This window comes from Mobula hypostoma, chromosome 12, assembly GCF_963921235.1.
Source record: "Mobula hypostoma chromosome 12, sMobHyp1.1, whole genome shotgun sequence".
NCBI classification, from domain to species: Eukaryota; Metazoa; Chordata; class Chondrichthyes; order Myliobatiformes; family Myliobatidae; genus Mobula; species Mobula hypostoma.
In genome coordinates, this window is record NC_086108.1 from 32,002,243 (window position 1) to 32,017,754 (window position 15,512).

General features: G+C 37.4%; 1 protein-coding gene across 1 annotated transcript in view; it reads right to left on the reverse strand.

Annotated features, from left to right (window-relative positions):
* Positions 1-1,994: 1,994 nt before the first annotated feature.
* dnm3a (dynamin 3a) overlaps positions 1,995-15,512 on the reverse strand; it is a 245,604-nt gene continuing 232,086 nt past the window's right edge. Inside the window, exon 20 of the mRNA XM_063063782.1 lies at positions 1,995-2,149. Coding sequence (XP_062919852.1) covers positions 2,110-2,149 — 40 coding nt within the window. The 3' untranslated portion in view covers positions 1,995-2,109. The remainder of the gene's footprint in view (positions 2,150-15,512) is intronic.

Here is a 15,512-nt window from a genome sequence, read left to right on the forward strand (position 1 = left end):
TTATGCTTCTACAGTCACTCTAGGATATATGTCTGGCATTATGCTAGTTTGAGTTGGTAGGTAATGAAGAACCAAAAGCTTGCAGCAATTAAACTACAACAGAGTGAAGCCTAATATGCTGTCAAATGTTCACAGGGAGCAGTCAGGTTTCTGGCTCCTTTTCTTCATAGATGCAAGAAAGAGAAAGACATTCTTCATTGTCCATGATTATTGACATTCAGTTTCACTGACTTCATTGTAACTCAATGTTCTGAGAACAACTGATAAGCTTGCATTTGTTTACTACTAGTGATTGAAATGAAATTCTCTAGCAAAGTGGGTTCCAACCTTTATTATTCCATGGACAATACCATTAGCAAGGGGGTCTGTGGACCCCAGGTTAGGAACCTCTGCTCTAGAATGGGTAGGTAGAAAACCAGCCTTGCAAAGCTGCACATATTTTAGATTGTAACAGATGTTCTCACCAGCTTGATCATTATCTGCATGGGCATAATCTTTAAGAGTATGTGCCAGTCATGGGGAATATAACTCATTGTCAATGAATATTACATTATGCTGCACAGAAGCATGTCAATAGGGCCAATTAATCAGAGCTGATATCACTGGACTACAAGGATTTTACTTCCTGAATACCTTTTGGAGTATCTTATGGATTTTGGGCTGTTGAATATGAAAATCACCATGAAATTTCCCTATCATGCACAATTTTGTTGAGATCGCTGATAGTTGTTATTTCAATTTCATAATTCGATTCAATTAAAATGTTGCCCACAATGTAAGCTGGGAAGTTTTCTATCTTGTCCAGGCATGCGTGGGCATGTTTAGGCAGGGTGGATGCTGCTTGGCAGGACAGGTTTTAGAAAACCAGGACACGGAGTTTGGAGGAGGCAAATGAAGATGCCATGATGCACCAGCTTGACACTGAAACTGATACAGTTTTTGAACCCTTTATGTCAAGTGAGCCTCGTCTGATAACTCAATCTGAGTTAAATGACCTGGTCAGAGACTTGGGTTTGTCAAACACAAAAGCAGAATTACCGGGTTCAAGACTGCAAGGATGGAATCTGTTGTCACTGGGCACAAAAATTTCCGTGAAGGATTTCAATATTTGAGACAAATGTTTTTGATAATAAGTGATACCGAGATTAAGGACAGCATTTTTGTTGGTCCACAAATCAAAAAGTTATCAGTGACAGGCAATTCAAAAACTTATAGTGGGACCAGAGAAAATCACATTAAGGCATCCAAGGATGTTGTTGAAAATGTTCTTGGCAACTGCAGAGCACCAAACTACGTGCAGCTAGTTGACAACAACAATCATAAAGCGCAACATGTTACTAAAGATTCATTTTCTGCATTCCCATTTAGACTTCTTCCCTGCAAATCTTGGCACTGTCAGTGATGAGCATGGTGAAAGGTTTCACCAGGACATTGTGGTCATGGAGAAATGGTATCAGGGCAACTGGAATCCATTAATGCTGGCTGATTTTTGTTGAGTACAAACAAAAATCATCAACAAAACATTTTTCACTTAGTTGAACTATTGCAAAGTGTCAGCACTGTTATGCAACTTTGGCCCGCCATGTCTCCATCAACTATCAAGTATCCATCTACACTGATCCCATTTACCAGCAGTGGGTCAGTAGCTTTTCATCCCTTGGCAATTCAAGTGCTCATCCAGACACGTCTGAAAAGATTTGAGGACCTCTGTCTCCATCATTCCTTCAGGTGGTGTGTTGCAGATTCCAAAAACCTCCGTACTACCAGGAAGTTTCCTATTATCAAACTTAATTGTTCACCTCATAGCTTTGCAGATCAGAATTTCCTTCAGACTTCCCCACTTCTAGGAAGAGAAACCCAGCCTATCCAGTCTCACCTTACAACTGAAATCTAGGCAATCTGTGGCCATGTGAAAAATTTTTATGCCTATCAGGTAACAACAAAAATCAAAATTTCCAAGACAAATGCACATTACAGTATAGAATAGAGTTGGATTTATTGCCAGCATAAAATTAACATTATATACATGAAAAATAGTGCAATAGATGAGGCAAAACGTCAGAAATACAAATACAATATAAACATGAATACTGAGTTAAATTAGTGTCTTTATAAAGTTGGTCTTCCAGGAACTGCAGGAGGAGGCCGCCTAAACATTAAGAGAGAGAATATAGATGTAAGTCCTGGATGAAAATACATACTACACAACAAAGTGAAAGCAAACAAGATTAATGTGATCAGCCAAATGCTAATATGAGTATTAGGATAACTAAACATTAAATTTGCATGTTCTTATTTGCACTGTGCGCAACCAGGTAGGAAAAGACGCCAACACGAAATCGTGTAAAAGAATTCAAAGTATATAGCACGGATTCATCATTTTGTTCATGACATTATGGTCTGGCAACATGTCCAGAGAAACAAAATCAACGTCTCCAGTCGATCTTTCACCAAGGGGAAAAAATATCTAATAGACGTTAAACAACAATGAAAGCCAAGCAAAAGGGGACAGTGGGTGATGTTGGTGGGGTAAAGATGTCCACAACAACAGGGAAGGTAGGAATGTTTAAGTAATGAAGGAGGTGATACAGCAAGGCAAAACAAGGTGGTAATGGGACAGGAAATAAATAGATCCAGCTGCAGCTGGAATGAGCCTTCAGAATGCCACCGTACTGATGGAGGAGGTTGATCTATTGAGTGTTAAGGCTGATGGTTATGAAAATGGGGGGGGGGGGAATTATCATGGTTTGAAAGGGAATGGAAAGAGTAAGGACACATTTAAGAATATATTTACCATTGAGGAAGAGAGTCTTCAACTGAGGAGAAAAGGAAGCTGTATCACAACTACCAGAATGAAAAGAGGGATTTATGGAAAATAACACCCAGAGGATCGAATTCAGCCTGAGAGGAAGCAGAGCAGGAGGATGTGCCATCAGAACAGTTGTGGCAACTAATGAACATATGAGATATTGGTGGATAACCTACTCCATAAATGGAAACAGAAGAAAATTAAATTGGTGCTAGGTCAAAGGAGAGAACAATAGTCTAGAAGGAAAATCAATTCCAACTTTCCACTGAGGGAAGAGCATAATCATCTCTATTCTTTGATCAGTACTTGCTTGAAAACAGTTACTTCATTATTCCAGTTCTAATTCTAATCCACCTGAAAAGTAAATTCTTTCTCTGTACAGCTGATCCGTAAACTGCGATTTCCAGAATTAATTGTTTTTGGGCTTTGATAAAATATACTTTGATGTGTTTGTTTTGTTATTTGTGAACTATTTCAGTAATGCTTGTGAAAAAAAGGAAGGCAAATGAAACATTAGCATTCATTTTGAAATGACTAGAGAATATGATGTAATGTTGAAACTTTATAAGGCATTGGTTTGACTACATTTGGAGTATTGTGAACAGTTTTGGGCCCCACTTCTAAGTAAAAATATGTTGGCATTGGTGAGGGTGCAGAGGTGGTTTAGGAAAATGATCATGGAAATGAAAGGGTTAATGAATAGAATTGTTTGATGATTCCAGGCCTGTACGCGATGGCAATTAGAAGAATGAGGGGGGAGCTCAGTGAAACCTACAAAATATTGAAGGGCTTAGATCGAATGGATGTGGAGAGTTTGTTTCAAATAGTGGGACAGTCCAGTATCAGAGGGCACAGTTTTAGAATAAAAAGATGTCCATTTAGAACAGAGATGAGGAAGAATTTCTTTAGCCAATGGGTGGTGAATCTGTGGAATTCATTCCCACAAGTGGCTGTGGAGGCCAATTCATTGGAAATATTTAAATCAAAGTTGATAAGTTCTTGATTAGTAAGGGCGCCAAAGGTTACAGGAAGAAAGCAGCAAATGGGGTTGAGTAGAAAAATAAATCAGCCATGACCGAATGGTGGAGAAGACCTGATGGTTTGAATGGCCTAATTATGCTCTCAAAACTGTTACATAGGTTCAAGGAAAGTATGCACTTAAGACCATAATACCATGATACAGGAGCAGAATTAGACAATTCAGCTCATTGTCTGCTCCACCATCTAATCATGGTTGATTTTTACAACCCCGTTGTCTCATTTTCTCCCTGTAACATTAAACCCTCTTACCAATCAAGAAACCATCAATCTCTTGCTTAAATACATCCAGTGACTTGGCCTTCACAGTCCCCTGTAGTAATGAATTTCACAGATTCACTACCCTCTGACTGAAGAAAGCATTCCTTATAGCAGTTCTCCAGGGAATTGCCTTTATTCTGAGGCTGTACTCTTGAATGGAGATATCATGTCCATGTCCACTCTACCCAGGACTTTCAGAATCCACTAGGTGGTACAGTATCAAGAAGGAAGTATCATATTAAGCACAAGATTTATAGCTCATGAAATGAACTATAAGTTTCTGGAATTACATTCTTAGAAAATAACGTGCTGGATTTAGTAACTCCTGGCATCTCTTCCTATGGGTAGAAGTCTACAAAAAATGGTTCATTTTTCAATAACCTATTCATTATTTCCAACCAGTGCAGCAATATTATTAGTGACAGGGAACCACCCACACATTTCATATTGCAAATTGTTCTAGGACATGGACCATCTCTGAAACCAAATCATCTGGGCCTGCTTGGAATAATGTAGAAATATATAACATTAGATCTAATTTAATAGGTTCATTGACATTTACTGAAATCAATATTCTACATAATGAGTTGAAATAGTTGTGTTTGAGAGCTGTAGTCAAGCAGCTGGATAGTGAAAGGTTTTCCCATTGGTTTCACAGCAGGATGGGTGAGACTTCAATCTCAGCAGTGGCAGATACTAAAACTTTTTGGCTTTGATCATCAGTTCTCAAATTGGTAAACAGATGTTTCGGTCCAACTTTAGAAAACCAAATGTCATGCTCCATCTTCTGCACTGTCTCAGTTTTGTTGGAATGGTTTCAAAGACTCCCCCGTTGAAATTAAGCAAGACTTTTAAAAAAAGCTTCAGTGGAATTAACAGCAACATTTGAACAATTCCCTTTACTGAATGGTGGCATTCTTCAAAAGACCTTTTTAAATTGCAGACAGTTTTCAATTAAATCAAGTATCATGTAAACTTCGATAACCCAAAACACCAAATTTGCATTGAGGATAACTCAGTTTTCTTGCACATACACTTTGTAAAATAAAACTTCCAGCTAATGAATAAGTGACAACTGTGACAAGCTATGTTAAAAGTTACTGAAAGCATTTTTTTACGGCAAGTCAAGTGAGCTAGGGAAAGGATTTTAAGACATGCTACTCGCACGTAATCTTCTTTTGCCTTTCATTACTTTATGTAACAACAAGCATTACTCATTACCACATTTTTCATTAGTTAAAAGATGGAAAACAGCACTAGTTGGTTTGCATGCCATGGCTTTGTCTTCTTAATTTAGTCAAGATGAGTCTGGCGCCTGTACAATAGTGGGCTGATTGAATGAAGGGAGAGCTTTCTGACTGAAAGAGCCAGGAAAAAGAGCCCTGCATTAAATGTATGATTTTACACTCCTCCCCTATCCCTTCCCCCTTCTGCAAGCTTGAATGGAATGCAAGGGGCCTCCTCCCACAGCAAGGCATCCGCAAGTTTTCCAAGCAAGGCTCTGAAAAGTAATTTGCTTGACATTTTATGCTATTCTGCTGCTCAAAAAAATCCAACAATTGCCCGTTTTACAAACTAAGCAATTTTTGCTAGTCAATATATACCTATCAGCCCATTAATCTAGAATGTTTCTTGTAAATTTCAGGAGGTGAGCTTTAAGCTTCAGTTCACTTTTGAAAAAAATGTTTAACACACAAACTTAAGCACAACCCGACAATTTCTTTCGTGAGTTTTGGTGTCTAGAATACATTTGGCCCAGACCATATGTTTCTCTGCTGGTACACTTTTAAGGTTCATTTCTTGCTCACTTTAAACTAAAAGGACACAGCATTATTAAATAATACCATCATGCCAGTATGCCTCTGAGGGCTAAAAGTTAGAGAAAAAAATAGGCAAGCAGTAATCTATCAAACATTTTTAATTAACAATTTTTGTTGTCATTTTCACCTATGAAGTAAATGTCTAAATCTTGTCATTTTGTAAGCTGTACTACAGAATCATTAAACTTTCCATTGAAAAAGGAGGCTGGTAAAAGTTGGGATCCAGAGGGATATGAGTCCCTTCATCTAAATCACTAGTATAAATTGTGAATAACTGATGTACACACACTGATCTGCATTACGTGTAAAGAAATAAATGTCTTTTACTAGCATTGGACTGCTTCAAATATCAGTCCCTATAAAAATGTATGTTAACAGCGACACTGGAAGATGTCACTGTGAGGTTACAAACCTACCACAAACACCCCCTGGGTTCTTTCAGGCAGCAGAGGCAATATTACTCAATTGGTACAAGTGAGGCGAACAATGAAGTGCCTCCAGGGGGAGCTCCTACCTATGTGGAAAATGAAAATACAGTCCACTCCCAGAAACATCTGGATGTCAATCAAGATTCATTCCTTTTACATGTCTTTCAAGCAAATATTTTCTCTAACCAGTGTAATAACTGATTGATGCATTCATAGCAATAAAATAAGGGAAAAAATATGTACACCTTCTTCACTGCCCACTTCATAGAAAAAGATATATTATGAGCTAATGCTCTTAACAAGTATTTGTATCAACACTAATCATAGAGTCATAGAAAACTACAGCACAGAAACAGGTCCTTTGGCCCATCTAGTCCATGCTAAACCATTTAAACTGCCTAGTCCCATTAACCTGCACCCAGACCACAGCCATCCATACCGTTCCCATCCATGTATGTATCCAAAATTTTTTTAAGTGTTGAAATCAAAATTACATTCATCACTTGCACTAGCAGCTCGATCCATACTCTCACCATCTTCTGAGTGAAGAAGTTTCCCCTCTTGTTCACCTTAAACATTTCTCCTTTCGCCCTTAACACATGACCTCCAGCTGTAATCTCACCGAGCGTCAGAGGAAAAATCCTGCTTGCATTGCCCCTAATATACCCATCATAATTTTGTATACCTCTATCAAATCTCCCTTCAATCTTCTACATTCTAGGGAATAAAGTCTTCACCTATTCAATCTTTTCTTATAACTCAGGTCCTCCAGACCTGGCAACATCCTTGTAAATTTTCACTGTACTCTTTCAATTTTATTTACATCTTTCCTGTAGGCAGGCCACCAAAACTGCACACAATACTCTCAAATTAGGCCTCACCAGCATCTTATACAACTTCAACATAACATCCCAACTCCTGCACTTAGAACTTTGATCTATGAAGGCCAATGTGCCACAACCTTTCGTTACAACCCTGTCTACCTGTGACACCATTTCCAATAAATTATAAACCTGTACTCCCAGATCCCTTTATCCTACTACACTGCTAAGTGCCCTACCATTCACAGTGTAAAAACTACCCTGGTTGGTCCTCCCAAAGTGCAACCCCTCTCTCTTGTCTGCATTAAATTCCATCTGCCATTTTTCCAGCTGATCCAGATCTTGCTGAAAGCTTTGATAGTCTTCCTCACTGTCCACTGCACCCCCAATCTTGGCATCATCTGTAAATTTCCTGATCCAGTTAAACAATTATCATTCAGATCATTGATATAGATGACAAACATTAGCAGACTCAACATTGATCCCTATGGCATTCCACCAGTCACAAGTCAGAGAAGCAACCATGTACTACCATCTCTGGTTTCTACCGCAAAGCCAATATCTAATCCAATTTACTATGTCATCTTGAAAGCCAAGCAAATGAACCTTCTTGACCAACCTCTCATGAAGGGACCTTGTCAAATGCCTTGCTAAAGTTCATGTAGACAAAATCCACTACCTTGCTTTCATCAACTTTCCTGTTAACTTCCTCGAAAAATTCTATAAGATTGGTTAGACATGATGTACCACACACAAAGCCTACTCTTGGGCAATTAACACATTTTAGTGACCTTGATAGGTTATACATCCTGATAGAGCCAAACCTCAGTGATGTAACAACTAAACCCGATTTTATTAATCTAAAATTGTTTGATTAGTGTCTTTTCAACATTGTAATAAATATTTTATATCTGTACCACTAAAAATATGCATTGAATATTTTTAGTGGTACAGTGGTATTCGAAGCCTTTTTTTACACTGTTTCTTGAACGCATATAAATATGGATGAAATGGAAAGTCACTTTCTGATTTCTCTCTGAATCACAGTCAGAGTGTTACAGCACAGAAACAGGCCCTCCAGACCAAGATGCCCTTTTAAGCTAGACCCATTTGCCCCAGATCCCTCTAAACCTTTCCTATCCATGTATCCTTTAAATGTTACTACTGTACCTGCCTCAACCACTTCCGCTGGAAGCTCTAAACTACACTTTGGATGAAAAAGTTGCTTCTCAGGTTTCTAGTAAATCTCTTGCCATTCATTTTATGCCAATGCCCTCTAGTTCCTGATTTCCTTCATCAGGACTTTACACACAATTATGACATCACCCCCATTCTTCAAAGCTCCAATGAGTAAAGTCCCAACTTGCTCAACCTATCTCCTTAACTTAGTCCCTCGTGTCCCCCAGCCCAATGGCATTTTTCCTATCTTTTGCTTTCTCTACTTTACATCTGTAAAGAAATGACAGTTTACTTTTTAGTAACATTTTAATAATGTGGCTCAATATTGAAACTGGACATCCAGGGTTTTGCGAGTGCCTTAACCCTTGAACAAGTAAACAATCTCAAGATGGACAATACCGATAAAAATCACTTATCTTCTCAGTCCCAACTGAATCTATAGTCTGCCAATAATAGCTGTTATCTATTCTTTAAATTCTTCTTGGATTTTACCTCTACTCTCAACTCAGTACATTTAATACAATGCCCTCAGCCAAGGAAGTGCCTCCCTACACATCTTCATCCATCTCTCCCACTTTGAGACATACTTTAATCAATGTTTTGGCCATCTGTTTTAAAATCTTGTCATAAAAGAACATACAACATTCTGCTTTTTGAGGTTCTTTCACTATTCAGTAAGATCATAGTGATGATGATCTAGCTCAGACTCACTATAAATCCCTGATTACTGATTTCTCACCATCCAAAAATTCATTGATTTCTATCTTGAAAATAATCCCTAGTCTAAATCTTCCAATTATCTTTGGAAAATATCAGGAACATTAGTTTATTAAAAACTTCAGTGTGTAAGATCATACATTTTGAGGTTAATTATTGACCAACTCAATGTGTGGTTTGACAAAGCTGTTCCAGTTTAAGCAAGCTTTTCTTAAATTTATGCCCAAATGGCTCAATATTCTATTTGCTTTGTTAACTACTGCTCTGCAATGATTTTGAGCATATGGTGTGCAATGGCAGATTAAATTTCATTTGGACAACCGTCAAATAGTTGACATTCATTTGAAATGTCAATACCAGCCTTCTCTTTAGTCTCTCATCCTGTAATTCTAATTTTGCTTCCTGAGGTTCAAGCTTCACTTCTGGTTTAGAGTCATTATCTAAAGCTATATATGAATAATGATGCCATTCAAACCACTTTATCACCTCCATCCACCAGATAATTAGTCATTCTGATCAAAGCATTCACACATTCTGGAATAACTCTCAGGGTTTTACCTCTACCACACTTAAAATCAGATTTACTTAATTCCCTTGTACAATGGAGAAAAGTGAGCCATGCTATGTTTTCCTACATCAGTGAACTGCGTTATCTTAATTAATCTAAATAACTTCTAACTAGCACCTTGCAGTGTGGCTTCTGAATGTCATGGAATATGTTTATGAATCTATCTTTTAATTAGTATTGTCCTTATGTATGTGCTTGAGTGGTGGGTTAATGTCAGATTACTCTTGAAAAATGCAGGAGATTGGAATTAGGAGCCGCAATGTAAAGGGCAGGTTTGGCCACAGAGTGGCAAGAAGCCTGCCACAAAATAATCATCACTGTATGCAGATTAGCTTTATCAGCACACAGAGAAGTAAACAGATATACCTTATGAAGTAAACAGATTTCAAGAATCTATTTCAAGAGTTCGAGCTATTTCAAGAAATCTGTCCTGCTGTATTAGATCTTTTACCATTCATCCAGAGTTAATATTCTAGCTATGTCCTGTGTCTTTGAGCTGAATAATCAATTCTCCAAAGTGTGTGTTTTCCTTCCTTTCTCAAAGTCTGCCTGCATGCTTCATAAACTTTACAAATATCACCTTCTATACAATCGACACATTTGAGAGGACAAAGTGCTGCAAGATAACATTCTAGTAAGTGACACTGTGAGTGGACAGGACATTCTTTTTGCAACTCTGGTGTTTAGCTTGGAGTTTAAATGCTCATTTACAGCGAGTAATGTTATCATTTTTTGAAACTCTATTATAAGATTTAATAATAATGAAAAGATGGGCCACCATTTCCTGGCCCTAGAACTCTAGACTTGATAAATATGCAGCAACTCTTAATTTCTCTCTTCCCTTTTTACTTTGCAATCCTCATGCTATATCAATACATGTATCTATAGTTCAAGCCCAAATTCAAATTCCCAATATTTTTATTGTCTCTTATTACCGCAATTGATTTCACTTTAATATGGACACAAAAAACAGTATGTCTTTTGTTCAGTTCTCTATGAATTCCTAAGTTAGGTTCCGCACCAGTGTACTGCACAATTCCAAATAAATGTCATCAATTGCTACTAATTTAAGTCTAGAGTAAACACCAGATCAAAATCAGTGGCATGATTTGAACCTGTAATTGGATTCTTGTCATGTGCTGAAATGACTTACACAATATCCAACTAGTCTAGGCATGCAGGAACTGTATTCACAACCTTTTAGAATATTTTTATCATTTGACCTGTCAACCTTATTAAGAAACAGAAATCAACTGGAAAGACACAGCAAAAGATGAACATCTTTATTCAACCGTGATTTGAAAAAGCAACTAATAAAATCCAATTTAATTAATTCAATTAGCATGCAGTAATATTGAGAATTACCACGTTTTCAAATAAATGGATCACCTTCCTTTGAAAAATATCTTCTCAGTGAACACCCTAAAACCTAAGCCGAGCCTTTGTAAAGTTTGATTCCAAGGTGTTTAACAAGTTTATCCCTGTCTTGTTTAACCTTTTCTTCACAAACTGGACATGAACATGATGCTGGGTGTGAAGAGTCTATTGCTCACAGAGAGTTACTTATTGTTTACAACCTTTAAAGAACCATTTCCAAACCTAGTTCCATGTGCCTTATTTAACCACTTTTCACCTGGGGCTATTTTGTTAAAACTTAACAGAAACATTTGCTCTAAAATCCAAATTCACTCAGTGGAAAAAATGGTCAAAATAAAATAAACACAGCAATCAATCCCATTCTTCTTTTCAAATTTGTCTCCAGGTCTTGGCTTTTCTCTGATTACTGCATGAAAGCACGAGACTAATTAAATAGAATAAATATGCGAGAAATATTAGCAGGATCAGGCTACATAGCCCGAGTCTTGTACAACATTGTATAAGAATATGGTTAATAGGGTCATGACCTCAACTTCATGTTTCACCCTGTTACCCATAATACTCCCCACATATAAAACTCCATCCTGGACTTCAAACTGTACAGTATTGTAGTCTCCATCACTCTCTGGGTAGCAAATTCAATAAATTCCTGTTCCATTCAAATCTTTCTTTCAACTGAGCAATCCCTGATTCTGAAATTATGCTCCCTTTATTCAAGATTGCCTCTCTCAGCATCTAACCTCTGATAAGAAACTTGTATGAACTAATAAGATCATCTCTCATTCTTCTGAACTCCGATAGCTAAAGAGCAGAACCACTAAACTGTTCTTTATAAGACAATCACTCATTCTGTATTTCAACCTAGTGAATCTCCTCCGAACTGCTGCCAGTGTATGTACAACCCTCCTTAAATAAGAGACTGGAATTGCAAGTGTAGTCTAATTAAAGTTCCTCACAATTGGAGTAAGGCTTCTCTAATTTTAAGCTCTATCCAAATTGCAACTAAGGCCAACATTCTATTTGCAATCTGCAAATCCTTGAAATCTGCAGTACTTGTGTGTTCTCATTCCATGTTTCATATATGAGTACACCCAGTACCATGTGTACAACAGCATTCTGTAGTATTTTTCCATTTATATCAATATTCTGCTTTTCATTCTTCTTATCAAAAACAGACACCATAATACACATATCCTGCCACTTGTTAGACCTTCTGTTGCTTTCACGGTCTGCTTTCCACCCTATTGTGATATTGTCAGCAAAGTAAGTTACATTACACACAGTCCCATCATCTCAGTTACTCATATGGATTTCGGGTATTTGAGGACCCAACATCCATCTTAGAAATGCTGATCCACTGAAAAATTCTAAGCATTGGGAGATCAAATTAAAATGCAGAACAGCAACCTAAACCACCCAGAAGATCAGGGAATTCACCGTGTGGCTCAGAGAATGATGAGATGGGAAAGATTCTGATGCACAAGACACAGACACTAGGAATAGGAAATATGGGAGCATCATGCTTTGAGGTCTTCACTTAAGTGAGGCTGGACCAATATCCTGGAGAACAATTTAAATAAGTAGAATTGTCAAGTGGGCTTTAAATTAGTAAGGGGTTGGGATTCAAATTAGATATTACAGATTGAAAGGTAAAAGGTGAGGCCACAGAGAAAATTTTCAGCCTGGGCAATGAACTGAAAGTGATACAAAAAAAGATGTTTTAACATCGATAGGTAGCGCATTGACAGACAAATTAGAATGGGTGGGTGGGAGGATGAAGTACAAAGCTTGGAGGTGATAGGTGGAAGTGATGAGGGCTGACGACGAATAAGGAATCTGATAGGAGAGAACAGTGAACCATGGGAGAAAGGAGGAGCAACATCAGACTGAGGTCATGAACAGATAAGAAGAGAAGGGGTGAGAGAGGAGCCAAAATGGGGAATGGAAAAAGGAGGGGGGGAGGAATTACCAGCAATTTGAGTAATTGATATTTCAAATAAAATCATTGGTTGAAATGATTTACAATAATAGCAATATTATTGGTGACAGAATTAATGAAAAAGTAAGAAATATTTGCAGCAGGTGAATGTAAAAATCCTTGGGGGGGGACTTTAATCAACATAAACACTACACAAATCAAAGAGGTAAACTTAGTCCTGAGGATGCATTCATTATTTTTGTTTTAGTTAGAGATACAGTACAGTTACAGGCCCTTGTAGCCCAATTGTACCCAGCTGACCAATTAACCAACTAACCCATATGTCTTTGGAATGTGAGAAGTAACCAGAGCACTCGGAGGAAACCTATGCTGTCATGGGGAGAACGTACAAATATCTAACCAAGAGTGGCAGGAATTGAACCCAGTTCGCTGGCGCTGCGAAGCAATGTGCTAAGCACTACACTACCTTTGGGACTTTTTTGTTGAACAATACATAATGGAACCAGTCATACTGTAATAAGCAGGGATAGTTAGTAGTTTTGTAAAGGATCTTTAGGGAAAGGGTAAGGAATCACAAGAAAAATCTATGTGTGGTTTGGGAGAGACATTTGGAAATTATAATTGCACTTAACGCCAATTTTACAGAGACTAGGGGTGTACTGGCCAAGGTAAATAGGGAAATTAGATTAAAAGCTTTGCCAGTTGATTAACAATGGCAAACACAAAGAAATAAATCAAAACTTGAAATAAATGCACATTAAGAAGTAACTCCATAAAAATGTGATTCATCCATGGCTGAATACGGTTTAGGAAAGCAATAGATTAAAAGACATACAATTTTAGTAAGGAAATAACACTGACAGAGGAGGATTATAACAGAATTTGACAGCTTTCACAACAAAGTAAAAAGATTAGATTAGATTAAACTTTATTGTCATTGTGCCGAGTACAGATACAAAGCCAATGAAATGCATTTAGCATCTGACCAGAAACAAAGAATAGCGTTATTTACAAAATAACTGGAATAAAATAAAAGGAGGTGAGTTCTATAAATAAATGTGGATCCTGTAGAGCAGGGATTGCCAACCTGGGGTCCATGACATAAAAAAATTGGGAACCCCTGCTGTAGAGGCCATAACAGGAAAGTATAATGGGAAATAAAGATATGGCTAAGGTATTAAGCAAAACTTTGTAGAGCTAGAGAGAACAACTAAGCTGGAGTATGGGCTAATGATAGCAAGGAATATAACTTATTTATTATTATTTTCACTGATAAAGAAGTGCAAAAGAAATTAAGGTTTCTAAATTTCTGCTCAATGGTATTTACCACAGGTCTCTAAGAGAGGCTGCAGCAGTGATGATTTTCTGAAGTTAGCCAATCCCAGTATAATTTCAACTTAATCGAAGATAGTAAACATAATGTTTCCAATGGAGGTTGCATAGCAAATGGAATTTAATATCGAAAAAGTGTGAAGTTATTTTCTTCATTAGAGAGAATGAAAAAAATGTTTTTTTTTGTAAATCTGCACAACATGAACAAATGATTGAATAGACAAACATTGTGTTAATATGGTATAAAAAAATGAGCATGTTTCTGAGGGAGTGTTCGAGTGGTCTTTAGTTGTTAATTAGGTAGGGAGTTCTGGTGCAAGGAATTTATATATCCCAGCATTGCCTTCCTTGATACCTAACTTGCCCAAATGGTGTTAATAGTTGTGCAAAGCCCACATTTTGTGTTTGGCAAGATTTTTGACCACAATCATGACCAGTAATATTCCCTGACAGAAGGTCCAAACAAAAATTATTTGAAGGATGAGATATATAGTTACAGGCAGAGAGCAAAATGATTTGCTGCAGAATAAATCTCAGGCAAACCAACTCAAATTGGCGTAAGTGATTTCAGCAGGTTCTCCTCAATTTGCAAAATTATTAAGTACTTCCATGTTCTTCAGACCAGAAACAATAAAAAAAAATGGAGAAAGATATCTTTCAAAAGAGCTGGCACTCATCGATGTTGCAGAGAGTCATCTGCAAGTGCACAAGTATTTTCTAGAATACTTGCACTTTTGGAAACCTTGAAATGCAGCCAGCTGCCCCTTGCAGGTGAGGTTTCTCGAAATAAGAATGGACAACAAGGGAATTAGAGGACATAGAAATCCTCAGCTAATAATTGGATAAATTACATTAATGCTCATTATGTTGATTTACCAGCTGTAGATGTGCACTTTTGTCCCCTGCCCTTTTCCAAGTCCTGATGCAGGTGATTCCACCAAAGAAGTACAAATCTTTGATTACACTTTTTAGACATTGCAAATGTTAGGCATGGGTAAAACCAACATCTGTTCATACTCTATGTTTTGCCTGAGGCAAACTCACAGAAGTGTGCGCAAGAATTTTGGATAATGCATGAAGTACACCATGTTACAATATTAGTAATCTGAAAGCACCAATACAGAGAAATACAGAAAACACAACTTACAGAACAAAGCTAATTACGGAACACAACTGTTTAGCTTATTCACCTCATTTACACATAGCAAAGCTCCACTGAATAA